This window comes from Gamsiella multidivaricata, assembly GCF_025024155.1.
Source record: "Gamsiella multidivaricata strain RSA 2152 chromosome Unknown BC939scaffold_16, whole genome shotgun sequence".
NCBI lineage: Eukaryota > Fungi > Mortierellomycota > Mortierellomycetes > Mortierellales > Mortierellaceae > Gamsiella > Gamsiella multidivaricata.
The window spans coordinates 254,115-269,434 of record NW_026251724.1 but is presented as its reverse complement, the minus strand read 5'-3'; the positions used below and the strand labels follow the sequence as shown (position 1 = coordinate 269,434).

The 15,320-nt window shown below is 47.9% G+C and overlaps 7 protein-coding genes across 7 annotated transcripts; 4 read left to right on the top strand and 3 right to left on the bottom strand.

Moving 5' to 3' along the window:
• Positions 1-129: 129 nt before the first annotated feature.
• BC939DRAFT_501007 (uncharacterized protein) lies at positions 130-783 on the bottom strand (the record flags this gene model as incomplete). Its single annotated transcript, XM_051560109.1, has 2 exons — positions 130-350; positions 606-783. 2 exons carry the CDS (start codon positions 781-783, stop codon positions 130-132), a joined length of 399 nt encoding a protein of 132 aa, XP_051414635.1.
• Positions 784-2,454: 1,671 nt separating this feature from the next.
• On the top strand, positions 2,455-2,939 carry BC939DRAFT_512736 (uncharacterized protein; the record flags this gene model as incomplete). The annotated part of the gene is made up of 2 exons (XM_051561112.1): positions 2,455-2,746; positions 2,812-2,939. 2 exons carry the CDS (start codon positions 2,455-2,457, stop codon positions 2,937-2,939), a joined length of 420 nt encoding a protein of 139 aa, XP_051414634.1.
• A 926-nt stretch (positions 2,940-3,865) lies between these two features.
• BC939DRAFT_475066 (uncharacterized protein) lies at positions 3,866-4,309 on the top strand (the record flags this gene model as incomplete). Its single annotated transcript, XM_051558466.1, has 1 exon — positions 3,866-4,309. The coding sequence occupies one exon, from the start codon at positions 3,866-3,868 to the stop codon at positions 4,307-4,309; it is 444 nt and encodes a 147-aa protein (XP_051414633.1).
• Positions 4,310-7,800: 3,491 nt separating this feature from the next.
• BC939DRAFT_408655 (ALG3 protein-domain-containing protein) lies at positions 7,801-9,634 on the top strand. Its single transcript, XM_051552889.1, has 5 exons — positions 7,801-8,146; positions 8,238-8,485; positions 8,578-8,856; positions 8,966-9,171; positions 9,269-9,634. Exons 1-5 carry the CDS (start codon positions 7,879-7,881, stop codon positions 9,624-9,626), a joined length of 1,359 nt encoding a protein of 452 aa, XP_051414632.1. The 5' UTR covers positions 7,801-7,878; the 3' UTR covers positions 9,627-9,634.
• On the bottom strand, positions 9,635-10,540 carry BC939DRAFT_444338 (uncharacterized protein). Its single transcript, XM_051554659.1, has one exon. The coding sequence runs from the start codon at positions 10,377-10,379 to the stop codon at positions 9,822-9,824; it is 558 nt and encodes a 185-aa protein (XP_051414631.1). The 5' UTR covers positions 10,380-10,540; the 3' UTR covers positions 9,635-9,821.
• Positions 10,541-10,545: 5 nt separating this feature from the next.
• Positions 10,546-14,025, top strand: BC939DRAFT_444334 (uncharacterized protein). Its single transcript, XM_051554658.1, has 6 exons — positions 10,546-10,816; positions 10,938-11,196; positions 11,285-11,398; positions 11,507-11,761; positions 11,866-12,098; positions 12,209-14,025. Exons 2-6 carry the CDS (start codon positions 11,008-11,010, stop codon positions 13,893-13,895), a joined length of 2,478 nt encoding a protein of 825 aa, XP_051414630.1. The 5' UTR covers positions 10,546-10,816; positions 10,938-11,007; the 3' UTR covers positions 13,896-14,025.
• BC939DRAFT_444331 (PUA-like domain-containing protein) lies at positions 14,026-15,206 on the bottom strand. The gene is made up of 5 exons (XM_051554657.1): positions 15,146-15,206; positions 14,808-14,963; positions 14,600-14,697; positions 14,282-14,486; positions 14,026-14,183 (listed from the first exon to the last, which is right to left on the bottom strand). The coding sequence occupies exons 1-5, from the start codon at positions 15,154-15,156 to the stop codon at positions 14,102-14,104; spliced, it is 552 nt and encodes a 183-aa protein (XP_051414629.1). The 5' UTR covers positions 15,157-15,206; the 3' UTR covers positions 14,026-14,101.
• Positions 15,207-15,320: the final 114 nt, after the last annotated feature.

Sequence of the window (15,320 nt, the reverse complement as noted above, 5' to 3'; positions counted from 1 at the left end):
AGAGAGCAAAATGCCATCCCCTTCTAAAAAAAGGTATACTGGCTGGTGCTTTAACGAAGACTGGATTCGAACCTGGGCCAAGCCTAGGTCGAGTCTAACTTGCTTTTTGACCAATCAGAGCACAGTTTACTATCTCCTCGGACTCCAGACAATCAAACTCGGTAATGGGAGATGATGGTGTTTCATCCACGCAGTAGTGCAGAACCCAGTGTTCATGACCCAGGACAAGTGTGCGGGGTGGTAGCTTGTAGGCACGTCTTCCGCGGGCGCAGTATGGAAGTCGATATCTTGGTCGTCATCTGATGAATCGAAATCGTCGAGCATATTAGTGTTTATGGACGATGGCTGGTCTGTTTTAAAAAAGCGAATATATGTTCTGTTGCTTCGCATTTCCTCTATTCTCTGGAGAGCAAGTGCTGGTCTCCCCAGCTCGCGACTCAGCCGGCCATAGTGCTGTTGTGGAGTGCTTAAAGTAACGCGGGCTCCGAGTCCTCAGGTCCAAACTGGGCTGATAAGTCATCAACGGGGGTCAACTTGATCATTTGAGATGCCATTGAAGGGCGATGGTTCGAAATAGACACTTGGTATAGGGATTGACAATTGACAAAGCGTGTATGAGGTCGACGGCTGAGGCAGCTCATTGGACGCCGCGATATCTTCAAGATTGGCAGTGGCAGACCAATGAATCACAGACTCATGTCTTAGGATGGCCGAAGACGAATGTTCATCAGTAATGTACTCCTCGTTGACCTCGATAGGTTCCTCCGGTACCGGGAGAGACATCTTCTGGTTTATCTGATGGATGTTCAGCCGAATATTTTGAAAACAGCCATAACGTGTTTGTCTGGAACTGAGAAGGAGAGGTCGTTCTTGTGGCAGTTGTTGAAAATAGGGACATGGCGGAAGCAGTTGCGGATGGATTCTGGCTTCACATGATTCCACGCTTGAATAATGTGCTTCCATGCATCCCTGTTGGGAATGTTGCTACTCTGCCTTTTAGGTACGACTGTTCCGTTCGCTAAGGCTAATTATTCAGCTGTGTGCAGTTTGTGGCGATGGGCTATTGTTGATATGGCCAAGAAGTCCCCATAATATGACTTGAACACAGCGATGATTCCAGCACCCAGTGGTTGAGTTACTGAGGTCGAGTTTTTAGGGAGGGTGATGACCTCGATGTTGGGTATCTCAGCCATGAAGTCCTTGTCATTAATAATGAGATGCCCAGGCGCGTTGTCAATGAGCAAAACAATCTTTCGATTACGATCATCAGCGATGATGGATTCGTGGAGCCGTCGCAGCCAACTTGCAAAAACATATTTCCGCATATAGTCGACGCGTTTCTCGTCGGTAGGCTGTAAATACACCTGACTTCGGACAGTAGCAAGGAGTCCGTTCGGAATATGCTTACCTAGAAGAGACCCGCAAATGAGATATGCATTAAAAAAATAAAAATAAAAAAAAGACAAAGAAAAGAAAAGCACATCCTCAGGATAAAGGGTCTACGCTTGTCCGAACCAGTCGCGTTCGTACAGAACAGAACCGACACACGGTCTACCTTCCCTGGCTTAACACCAGCGACCTTAATTAGTCAAGAGTTCATTGAGACATCCACTTGAGGTAAAGGCCAGATTCGTCACAGTTGTAGATGTCATCGAGCTTGTATCGATCCAACTTCGCTGCAGTCTCCTTCAACTCCGGCTCAATGCCCTGCAAATCGATTGAAGACGCCTCTCCGACCAATGTGTAGTAGCTGATGTTCCAGTTCCTCATAAACCCCAGAGTCCACTTGTCTGACCAGGTAGGGGCTTGGTGCTTGTTACCAGGAGGGGGCCGACAGCTGTCTGCCAAAATTTGTGCCAAAAGTTTTAAAATATTGATGTTGATAGAGATGTGACGATCCCTGAAGTATTGAAGCCCTTGCTTGAGCATATCTTCAACCGGGAGGAAAGGTTGATCGACCAGCCTGCGTCGTCTGTCTCTAGCTCCCGACAGGGTTTCAGATAGACCATCCAGCTTCTCTGGAAGGCACGGCACCAGATCAGCATTGGAGCCGCTTTCACCCAACATGAGCGCCCGCACGCTTATATCACCAAGGTTCTCGCCAGCAGTTCCGAGGCCAAGAAGGAGAGGGCCGGTCAGATCAAGACACGCTATGACTGTCATCGCAGAGGTGTGAAGTACATGGTCAAGGGTAGGCAGCCAGGCGGAAAGCCTGGGAAGACCAGACTGAGACTTGCTTCGAATAAATGTGGATGCCCATCTCATTTTAATGCCATATATCGTCCACTACAAACACGCGACGGCATACCAGGAGAAACTTACCGCATCGAATACAATTACCAGCTCATACACACCCTGGGCGACAAAGGCAACATCGGCACTCAGCGAAGGTCCAAGACCATGAGAGAAAGGATTAAAGCTATGCTTATGAGGGGAATGTCGATCTCCATTATTATGAACCAGTTAACAATCGACTATGCAAGGTTTACTCGCTCCAGGGACGACTTCATCACCTACGACGACGTTTATAACCTTCTGTATGCGTTGACTGCTAAACAAATGAGAAAGGATGACGACCCACTCATTTCTGCTCGGCTTTGGATGGAGGACCTTGAGAACCAAAATTACTTCACCTATTACGATCGGGAACACGGCCTCTATCATAGATTTTCATCGCCATGGCAGCTGGATGAGCTGCGAAAGTGGGGGATTTTTTCTGTTTTGACGGGACTCACCATGCTTGTGGGTAAGTCCTCCTGTAATGTTACCAGTTACCTTTGTCACTAACATTTACAAACCTTATGGATAAAGAACGTGCCGCACCCAAGTGTGGAGGTTCTGCATGCTTTGACAAAGGACACATGAGCTGCGCGACGCCTTTATTGCAGTTGTATCTTCCCATGGCCGTAGTAACAAGCATGCACGGCAACGTTGAATGAAATAAAATGCCTGTTATTATCATTTCGATTGAGTCAAGTTGCTCACTTAGCTCCAAACCCATAACGAGCCATTAAGGCATGTAAATAGTTATAATATCGACTGGAAAAGAATGGGGCGATTGCGAACGAGTTCAGGAGAGATAGGCTCTCAATTGACCTACCATTGGCTTTTAACGCGTCGTCCAGTTTCAGGCAGTTCATAGCTGGACCAATTGAGTTGGACTCGGATGTGGTGTGCGCGAGTGCCTGCAAGGGGAATTGTGTGCCTGTGTGATGTGGATATGGGGATATGGCATGCGTGGGCGTGTTAGTGGGCGAGCATGTACCATCCTGGATGTTTTTTCTCGTTGTCTCTTTCACCATCCCCCTCTTCCTCACTTTGTCTGTTGCTCTCTGTATGCATGCAGGAGAGCTCAAGTGCAGTTATTGCTCGTTGTCTAGGAGTCTACTTGTCTACTTGGACGCGTCGTTTTGCAACTTTTGGATCTTAAGCTATTAAGGTCAGCAGGGGCATGATAGTCGACGATTTCCATCCAATGAAAGAGAGGATGCCATTGATATTGACCAGGGCAATTTCCACAACATTGCTCTTGGCAGTTCAGGTCATGTTGTTTGTCTTACTGGTTTTGTTTGTGCGCACAGCGGGTTTTGTTTACCACACAACGCGTTTCCACATCGTCAGGGGGTTGGATGAACAAACAGACTCTTCTCTCTCTTCCACACGCACAGCACAACTTATACCCTCTCTCGCTCACTCACTCACCCTCTCTCTCTCTCACACACAACACATATACCCATCCCTAAATACACCTATACGCCTCGAAGAAAGCTATGTATGCAAATGTCCTAGAACTAGCATGTCAGAGCCTATTTCCCACTTGCCATTACTAAAACTCTCCCCTACCGCACTCCTACTTGTAGTAACCATGGGCGTAGTGGGGCTGTGGAGCGTCTTGAAAAAGAAAAGATTCGAGCCTGGTACCGCGAAAGCAGACTACAGCAAGCCAAAGGTTGCATATCACCTGGATCTGTTCGCCTGTCTCTTCGTGCAAATTTGGTCGGCCTTTTGCACATACAAAGACACAGAGAAGGCGCATGAAGCCATCCAGCGAGCGCTACTGAGACTCTTCCCCGGTCCAAACAATATTACCATTTACCTGGATGGGCTTCAAGCCTTAGAGAAGAGGGCGACTCACCTCAAGCGTCTAAAGATTGCCGAAGATGCTTTGCTGAAAGCAAGAGAGTCCTACCCGTCCATCGAGAAACACATCGGCAACAGGCAGGACAAATGGTCATCCAAACAGAAGGAAAAGGAGTTTGTCAAGGCCTTTCAAAAGACAATGATTTTGAACTACGAGGACAGGCAGTAGTTGCAACAATTCCTAGTTTCCAAGGGTTGGAGGGTGAGGGTTTCTCCATTCGAGGCAGACGTGGATATTGCAAATTGGTGCCGCACAGGTGACATTGTTGTTTCAGGAGATAGCGACATGCTGATATATCCAATTGTGGAAACTGTCTGGAGACCCATCTCTCGGGGCCGGTTCTTGGTCTACAATCTTTTCGAAGTTGGCAAGTACTTGGAAATTGGACGCCCTGGACTCACGGTGCTCGGTATCGTGTCCAACAATGACTACAGCAAGAATATCTTCGGTCTTGGAGCCATATTGAACCTGGCAGTGATAAGGGACATTCCTTGGTCTTGTAAGGATGAATGCCACGTCTAGTTATTGGAACTGAAGTGTGACAAGTCCTTCTAATCCCGCCTCTTTTTTTTAAAAAAAAATTGTAGATGATATTCGTGATATGGTCCAGAAGTACTTGGACCATGATGATGTCGCGCGCTTAAACCAAAAAAACACGGACTTTGTTGATAGGAAGCAGACGCGATCTGACGACGTCACGCGAGGCGATAATCTTACGAGGGTTTCAAGAGCTTGCGACAATCGTTCTTGGCCCTCAAATTCAATTACCGGCAATGGCAAAAGCAGCTGCGAGAATCGAAACAAGCTCTGAAAAGGTACATACATAGCAGCTTTTATTCCTACACCACTGAATCACAATGATACCGCGTTTGTGTGCATTTGTATTAACAAGTTGTCAATGTTCTTTGATCTTGCTAAACGCCAAAAGGACTACGTATGACCATCCCATCCGCCACAAGAAGCATCAAACGTTCAACAAGTTCCGAACAGTCGAACCTTCCAAGGCACAAGCGAAGGGCAAGGCGAAGAGCATTCTGGAAAGTCTGCGGTCATTTGCTTGGAAGTCAGATAAGCCCCATCAACCCCAACAACCTCGATACCAGTACAAGACCGCGCCACAGAATCCAAACCGTGTTATTCCTAGGGAGATAGGGGCCCTTGTTTAGTTGAGCCAAAAGACGTACAGGACAGTAACCAAGGAAAAGGCGAAAGAGCAGGAAATGGAAGAAGCGAAAGAAGTTGCCAAGAACGCGGCTGTGGAGGATGAAAAAGAGACCACTGAGCAGAAAGAGGAAGCGACGTGGTCAGCCCGAGATGTTGCTAAGCGAGCTCATATGAAGCTTCATCCGTTAAGGTCTCTCCATGTCGGTTCGCTGAGACGAAACATCATACTCGCCCATGCCGCCAGTCCCCCTGCTCAAGGCGCCAGTATCACAACGAAGCCTCAAATGATAACCAACATCATATGCAGAATTGCCGATTTTTGGAACAATGGGAAGAGGGATGCGCAGTTTGCGTTGCTGGATCTTCTGTCTAAGAGTTCGAGCGATGATGATGGCAAGAATCTCAGAAAAAAGTTCATCAGCCTATTCAAGGACAAGTGCGTACGCGGGAAGGCAGCCACTACGCTGGAGGGGTTTTTGAAAACTCTTCTGTCTCGATTCTGTAGCTCCCTCGAGAAGTCGGCATTTACTGGTGTGGCCAAACTAGCACGAGAGGTGCGCGACATGTACATAGCCAAGCACGCTAAAGCTGGGCGACCCGACAGTTGGATGGCAACTTCTAATCTTCTTGCACCACTGGCCCATGAAATGGCAAAGGACTTTACCATGCTCTGGGAGTCGCAGAACGAACAAATGATCAAACAGGTAAGTCTTGCTTCCTCTTTTCTTCTTTCTTCCTCCTCTCTTCCTCCTTGAACGCTTATTAATCTACCTGCCTTGCCATTTGCATCTTCATTGCAAAGCTCAAGAAGCGCTATGGAGGCGATGGACGTTTCTTCGATGAGAGGACACTTCCCAAGGAGAGTCTTCTTGTCCGATTTCTGCACTTTCGAGAACTGGTGGATGTAGCCAAACGTCCAGTTGCAGTCCCTATCTCGCCGATCCGCCATGGTTTCATAACTATAACGAAGCGAGAGTTGTTCTACTCTATCCACGATAGCTACCGCGAGGACATTTTAGGAGCTTTAAAAATGGACTCAACCAAGAAGTACAAACTGAGCGAACTTGAGGCTACTTTTGGAAGGATGGCGCCCGGCAAGTTCCTTTGCAACCTAATATGTCCCATCAATAGGAAAAAGGGCTACTTCTCCAAGATCGAGGTCATCAAGCCTGAACCCAAAGGCCACGTGTACCAATACACAAAGCGGTACGTACTCACGGGCACGTTCCAGACGGACGGACTCCAGCTGCGGTTGCTAGCCTGCGACACGCGTGTCACAAAGGGGTACAGGCCGAGTTGAACCCAAGATGGGAACGAGTTCTCTGGATCGACAAAGGAACTCCAGGATACGTTTGGCAGGCAAGTTTTTTTTTTTTTTTGGAAGGTAGTCTCTTCAAGGACTAGAATATCAAACACTCATTCTATATTTCCCTTTGTGTAGTGATGGTAGGGATGTCTGCATTGGTGGCATTGACCTAGGCCAGGTGATCACAGCAACCGTCAGTGTTTTTATCCCTGATCCCCCTTGGCGGATGGAACACTACCTTGGCCACCGACAGGGAAGCACCGCACTCTCAATATCAAGCAAAAGGCCTTGATGCAGCCTCAGTTCAAGTACCGCAGAGCTATCGAAGGGTGCAAGACCGACGAGACCCATGATGCCGAAAATTCACTATTGCCGAGAAGTGGCATTCCTGATGAGGACGTTCGGTTGTTCTTGGACTCGATGGATAAAAACAGACCCGTGTTGAACGAGTACTACAACCAATCGTTCCGGCATCGTCGCGACACTTGGGATCTGAAAAAAGCGAGGGACGCGGAGGACCGAATCGCTATCGAGGCTATTGTCAACTTGGTGAAAGAAGACAACCAGAAGAAAGCCATTCCAGCCAACAAGGTACTGTGGGTTGTGGGTCTCGGCAAGTTCGGCACCTCGTCCGGGTTGACTTCGCTGCACGGCACATTCAGCGCGAAGTTGATTTCAGCTGTAAGAGCATTGATATAATGCTATGTTTTGTGGCCCTATTGACAGGCAAACACAATCTAATCGAGTCGCAAATTATCCTGTCCTTATAGTTCAGGACCAGGGGTCATGCGGTGGTCGGTATTAACGAATACTACACGTCGTAAAAGTGCCCGTTCAATAGCCCTGTTGATCCAAGCAGAAAATGCGACCATGGGTTTGTTAGACGGGTGAATATGCGTAGCATGTATTGTTTAGCCTGCCAGATGCCTTTCCACCGCGACAGCATGGCTGCACAAAACATGGTGCGAGCTGCTCAGTATAGGCTTTTCAAGGGTATACGACCTGCTGAACTTCAGCCTTTGGACTCCAACGGCCAGCCGATATGGTCCTAGCGACTCAATAATCAGCAAAACTATGCGGGTTTAAACTTTGCTAACAAATTTTCCGGATGCTTGTAAGTGAACTGTTTTTATATGATGTATCGGTATTAAGCTAATCATGCATTTTTATTTATTTTATTTGGGGAACAAAAGGACACCCGCTTTAGAATAGTCAAAATTGAAGACAGTGGGCTGTATTCTCATCAACATCGCATCTCGACCAGCTCATGACAATCAACAAAAAACAGGCACAGCTACTAAGGCATTCCGTTGGCCAAGCCCGGCCGTCCTATCATCAGGCTGCATCGTCCATAGCATCACCAGTTCCCTACAGTCGCTCCCCACATAAGGCAGCGACTGTGCCCCTGAGCATCTTTCGCCCTGTGGAACTCGTCTCCGAGTTGCTAACCAACCATGCCCATATCTGGAAGCTGGCTGGACTCTTGTTTTTAGGAGAGTTCCTACTTAACGTTGTCATTATCAAGAAGGTCCCCTGTATGTCCTATGTACCCTGTGTTGGATATTTTGGATCTCTTCCCAGCTAAAATCTTTTCAAAGGCTGACAAACATTCGTTCGCTCCTTCAGATACCGAGATTGACTGGACCGCATACATGCAGCAAGTTGCGGCTTATCTCAAGGGTGAAACGGACTACATGAAGCTGCGAGGCGACACAGGACCATTGGTATACCCCGCAGGATTCGTCTACATCTTCTCTATACTGTATCATCTCACGGATTTTGGCAAGAACATTCTCAAGGGCCAATGGATCTTCATGGGGATTTATCTGCTCACTCTCTTGATCGTGTTTGCGATTTACGCCAAGGATAAAACTGTATGTCTACATGAGCAAAAGAATACTTTCTTGCAAGAAAAACTAAACATATACTAATGCTTTCATATGTTGATATTCTTGTTCTCAATCAGATTCCGCCCTATGTTCTGATATTCGTGTGCTTGTCAAGACGATTGCATTCGATCTACGTTCTTCGGTTGTTCAATGACCCGGTGGCGATGCTGTTCCTTTACGCGTCAGTGCTTTCGTTTCTTTACAAGAAATGGACTCTTAGCAGCGCACTATTCAGTCTTGCTATCTCAATCAAAATGAACATCCTACTGTTCTTTCCAGCTTTCGGGTTCTTGATTTGGGAGACCCAGGGAGTGCTGGGAACCATTATCCAGTTGACAACCATGATCCTTATTCAGGTATGCCTGTGCAATACATCTGATGAAGAAAGAGAGGGGGGGTTGTGCAAAGTCATATATCCTAACTATCATTCTCTCTTCTCTCATATGGACTGAATGTGATCAAAAGGTACTGTTGTCGCTACCCTTTACGCTTCATCATCCCGAGAGCTACCTGCGCAAGGCCTTCGAGTTCTCTCGCGTTTTTCAGTACAAATGGACAGTCAATTGGAAGCTCTTTGACGAAAAGACGTTTTTGAGTGAGGAATTAGCTAAATTTCTGCTCGTCGGCCATTTGCTTGTGCTCTTCGCCTTTGTGTTCTTCCGTTGGAGCAGGTATGCTTTTGCGATCTCAGACAAAGCTCGATACTTAACACTTGGCACCTAGCATTATCTCATCAATATGTCTCTTTCCATCTTTCTATGTACTAAGGCCAGAAGGCGGGATAGTTCCGGTGGTGTTACGAGGATTGACAGCTTCGAAAACTGCCCTCTCGATTCACGCACAGCATATGAAGGCGAGCCATGTGCTGACATTACTATTTACCAGCAACTTTATCGGTATCATCTTTGCACGGTCACTGCATTACCAGTTTTATGCGTGGTACTATATGACACTGCCTTATCTCCTATGGCGGACGCAGCTACCGGTCGTTGTGCGTTTGCTTTTGTTGGCAGCGATTGAGTGGTCATGGAATGTATTTCCGGCGACAGTTCAGAGTTCCGGAGTTCTCATTGCGAGCCATGTTCTGATTCTGACGGGACTTTGGGTCGGAAGGAGAGGCAAGTGAAGGTTACATTTATCACAACGCTGTGTACGGAGGGTTTAATATACTGTATATCAATCATAGTCCTATCCTCAACCTTATTTGCTTAATGTCAAGACTAAACTGGCGCGCGTGAATACGTGCAACAGGGTACGAAGTTGCTCGCCATGCTTTGCTTTATTATTTCGACAGCATGGGAAGGGACGCCATGGGAATCCCTCAGTGTCGAGGCCAAGCATAGGATCTTGAGAAAGGCTCTTTGGTGCCAGGAGTTTCCATGAATGATAGGAGAATGACGACTCCAATGATCAGCCAGAACAGAAAGAATCTGTGGCTAGTTCCCGCCCTTGCCACCTCCGAGATGTTGGTCTGAGCATCTTTCACAAATACTACTTGTTCGTTTGAAGCGGCAAAAGCACCAGAGCACCGTGGCTTTCGCTCTTGCTCGTGTTGTCTGTTCCATTCCCAGATACGAGACCTAGTCAGTTCGATATGGAGCTGGTCCTGGACTGCCTTCAGTTGCCGGTATCTGGCTCTGAGGTCTGCCACCGCGTAGTCTTCGTCTGTGTCGTCGACCGCGCTTCTGATGAAGCTATTAGTGGAGGGAGCATTGGAGCTCCGCGGTGAGGGTTTGCAGCTGCCGAATTTGAGAAGAGGGAGAAGGCTGGAGGCGTAGGCTGCGGGCGGGTTTGATGGATGAGAATTATAAAGCTCCTGGAAGAAGCGCTCGATATCTTGGAGCTCTTTGTTCACGGAGTCGAGGTACTGTGTCTCCATTTTGGATGCTGGATGTCTGGGCGTCTGGGCGATAAGAAAGGCAGGCAAGAGTAATAATATCTCATGCTTGGCGCACTGGCCTGACCGCCAATGCCATGTGACACAAGAGTGCGAAAAGCCACATTTGCTGACCTAAAAGAACGTAGACAGACTCTGCATGCATGCACCATCAGCGGCAGGACACCATTTGCAGATGCCACCGGACCCAGAGGAGACGCCATGCAGGGATGTGGAGGAGTATCTCAGCGACGAAAGTGAGAACGACGATGTGATCGACAATGATCTTGAGCTCTTGCGTCTTTTACGCAGTCAGAACGTATCTCTGGAAGATCTCGTGCCAACCCAGCCCACCAAATCAGCGCGTGTCTCTAGCCAAGCAGACGACATCCATAGCAGCAAGGATACCAATATTTCTCCTGTACGTTGGGATTCTACTGGTACAGGTGCAGAACAGCAGAGTAGATCTGGATTAACGCTCACGGCCTTGCAGGGGCCGACGAATTTGTCTTCTAACAATACGACTGCAACGTTCGTGGACACAACTCCTTCTCAAAGCAGGCTACAAGACATATTAAAGGACAATACGTTGCAGGATAGTGCCCAGCAAAATGACACCGGTATCAATTCTATGGACTTGAGGACGGAGGACGATGCCATCGATACACCCTACATCACCACGGAGGAGAGAGCTTCATTAACGAAAATGATTCGAGACCAGGCGGCCAAGGCTCTAACAATTAATAGGAAATATCAGAAAGCAGCGTTGCAGCAGCTCCAGGAGGTAGAAAAAGCGTATGCCAGGAACAAGGCGCTCGGGGTAAGGACGATAGATCCATGTCAAACATATTCTGCTTCTCGTGTTACGGGTACGACTATCGTGTACTAATCCAAACATTGCAATCCAGGCTCAACTACAAGCCCTGAACGACAGACAGGAGGCGGTAGAGCGCGCTCCACTCATTCTTTCCACAACTAAGGCTCGGCTTGGCCCCCCGTATTTCGTGGATAGAGATGGCAAGGTACAATATAGCTTCTTTTGTTTTTATGTTTGTATATGCAAGAGAAGTAGGCTCTCCCCACAATGCAAGTGTACTAAAGACTTGGCAACTGGCGCCGTTTTTTTGTAGACACCTCCTGATAATGAAGACACAATCAGGCGAAAGAAGCGCCCTCTGATTGTCACCGGAAAGATGAGGAGGTGGACGGATCAAGAACGGGAGAGCCTCAAGGCTGGCGTCATATCTGAGAACAAGCGGATTCTTTTCAATGAGTTCACGAAAGCTGGTAACGAGGCTGGCATTCGGTCTCTGCAAACGGCTGCGGATATTCAAATGATGCTCAACACGCAGGGACTGAACTGGTCTCGGATCTCTCAACGATTTGTAAGGGTTACATGTTTGACTGAATGGTTGCTCAGACGGTGTAATGCTTCGTTTTTCTAACTGTAAACCACAATATCTTTCTCCTGATTCTACATTTGGGTCAGGTCGATACACGGACAGCCTCAGAGTGCCTCATTCAGTGGGCAGGAAACGACCATCCTGGTATTAACAAGGCAGAATGGTCGAGCGATGAGTTTGCAAAGCTGGAGGATCTAGTCAAGAAACACCAAGGGCACAATTGGGTCCAGATCGCGCTAGATCTTCGCACGGACCGGACAGGCGCGCAGTGCTTCAGGCAGTATCAAACCAAAAAGATGACGAAGCAAATATCCAAAGAGTAAGCTACGCATTTACGCTTATTTCTTATAATTGGCACTAGCATCCGACACGATGTGCCTAACAATCCAACTTTTCGGTTAACATCCTCTTGGTCATATGTATTGATAGGCCCTGGACTGAGGAGGAGGATGGGGTCTTAAAGGAGGCAGTGGAAATGTTGGGCGAGAGGAGCTGGCAGCAAGTCTCTTATTGTTTTGATAACCGATCGCCCGCTCAGTGCATGGAGCGCTGGAAAAAGAGCTTGAACCCGTCGATTCGCCGTGGTCGCTGGCTGGAGGAGGAGGATGGGGCCCTTAGAGCTGCACTGAAGGTGTATGGTGAAGGACGCTGGACCAAGGTTGCGCAGCATGTTCTTGGAAGGACAGATATTCAATGTCGAGAACGATATTTGAACGTGCTTTCACCAAATCTCAAAATGGGGCCCTGGACAGCCGAAGAAACTGAACTCCTGGCGAACCTTGTCAAGGAACATGGAGACAAGAAGTGGGCCTTAATATCATCTCACATAGAGGGTCGAACCGACAACCAATGCTCACGACGTTGGAAGCACTTGTGCGGCGCAGAGGAGAGGAAGACGCGCCATAAGGCACAGGAAGAGCGAAGAGCCAGGGAAAGGGAGGAGCGGCGGCGGCGATGGCAGGAGCGAATAGCAGCGGAAAAGAAGGCTATGAAGCAATCGCGACTCGCCACCAATTCTCAGATAAAGCAAGCGATTCCTACCGGCACCTCAAATCCAGAGCAGCATAGTGGAGAAATCCAAAGCCAGAAACAACAGGAACTGCAGCGGAGGAAGCGCGAAAAGCAGAGGAGTCGCATCAAGAGTAATCAGCAGAAGGAGTTGCGTCGCAATTACGAAACCTTTACGGATAGGCAGCGGCATATCTACGACCGATGGCATGAACTATGGGGGCAGTATGTGGATCCTATTGAGAAGGTCTTTAATCTCGGCATCCCTCCAAAACCTAAAGACAAGGACGAGAAAACGCAAGGCAATTCGTCGCCACTGAACATGGAGGTCCCTGAGCCGGCTTCTACTCTGCGACCTGGAAGGGTTCAGCCAACCCCCCCTTGCTTCGCAACCATGCTCGCCTTTTCCAAGAATCTCGAACAAGGAAATTACTCAGGCGGACGCTTTCGATTGAGACATGTTATCGAGAACACACGTGTGATTTCGCGTCCGCCAGCAACAGCGCCTTTATCCGTTGAAGAACAAAAGCGACCAGAGTACGTAGAGCTGGCGGAGCGGTTCGAGTCCGTGTTCATGTGGCCGATGATGCTGGGCATGCTGCATATGGGGATTGCACAAAGGTTGGCCAAACCTCCGCCGCCAACGACACAGCCTTCCACATCTGTGCCGCCTGCACCATCCTCACCCACTCCGCGATCTCAGTCTCGTCTAGAGACACGACATCCGCATGCCAAACAGTCAGCGTTAGGGCTAGGGTCGAAGGCGGGAGGTTTATCGCAGCATGGCTCGGCAATGATTGATATGGAAATATCGTCAGAGAACACTTCTTCAGAAGATGCCTCCTCAGAAGATCTTTCAGATGACCTTTCTACAGATGACCCTACTTCGGAGGATTATTCTTCAGACGACTCAGCCACAGGAGACATGACTTCAAGAAGGTTGCGTCCGAATGACCTGGCTGTGGAAGACCTGAGTTCCGATAATTCAAGTTCGGATGATCTGAGTTCAAGGGACTTGAGTTTAGACCTTTTTTCCGAGGAATCCACTTCGGAGGACGATTGGATACCAACTTCAAAGCGAAGGCGAGTGTCCACATCATCACACTGAAATCAGCTGTAGCACCAGCCGCGCAATGACAATAGCTAAAGCAATAGATAAAAACAGTAAGACCGATGGTCTCATGGGACACTTCGGATGCATTGCATTTGTTACTTAACAATAAAGCGCAGTCTATCCTGTCATATGGTGCAATGCCGCTGCATGCGTGTTTATTCATCTCTGGTATTCCTGCATTGTTCCTTTGCAATTGGTGCTTAAAGGTCCACCACTGTCTTCCACAAGCAATCGTTGAGATAGTGAACAGTTTCCACTCCAATGTTCTTGTTGATGCGTTTGCTATTGCCAGATCAAATCGAACATGATGTTAGTTCTCAGAATATAGAGATGTGACTCTCAAGACAGAAGAATGAAAAAAATAAAAAAATAGCGCTTACATATCCTCAGTTGACATTTTCGTGGTTCCTACAGCCAGGATCTCATTCTTGCCTTCGGCTGTAATCGCAACAACAGCATCGGCGGGCACGGAAACATCCATCCTTGCGCCCTTTGAGGTCAGTCCTGGACACATAATGTTAGCACCCGCCATGACAAACTTAATAGCACCACGATCCACTTGCAACCTTGGCAACATGTTAGGATCTAGAAGGAAGATTGTGCAAGACGTTTGTTTAGCTAATGAACCCGGCAAACTAATATGCAAGGACTACCTGTTAGACTCACTGAAACAGATCATTTTTCCTTCAATTGCTTACATTTGTGGAGCAGCTTGAGGGTAGGATAGTACGGTCCGTCAAAGTGATTGAAGAAAAGAACTTCGTTGTTCATGACGATGAGGTTGATGTGCTCGTGACTACCGGCAATTGCAAGCAGAATATAGACAAATGGTTAATTTTACAGCACATCTCACTATAGATAAACGCATTTCAGAGGCAAGTGCGTGGTAGAGAGCGTCCGCCATACCACTTCATCAGGATCAAGTGTGACTTTTTGGGCATCACATCGTCAATGATACCCTCGATCCCGTCCTTGTACTGCTCCAGGATTTTCGCGCGGATCGCGCGTTGGACTGAGGACTTGACCTGGGTGTGACCTGTAACGTCTTCCTTGATGTTAAATCTGTTTTGAAAAACGAGGTTGAATATTGTCGATGTTTTAGTCCTTGACTGCGACGTCCAAGAAAGAGCTTCACTTCAATAAAGCATTTTCTTGCATGCGAATCCATTCTTGTTCAAGATTGAAAGTGAAGCAGAAAGCCAGTGTTTGCCGAGTCGTTCCCAAGCGTTGCTATGTTTCCATACTTTTTAAACATGCTGCCTTCGTAACGGGCTGTCGTCGTCGTCGTTGGTCAAGGGTGTGAATGGTGCACATTGTAGAGATTCAGCAAAGTTGTGTTATTAAAGAAAGCTTATCAGGTGACCGATTCCATCTCCAAGTGAAAGTTTGGGCGACAGTCTCACGCTTCATCTGTTTCTT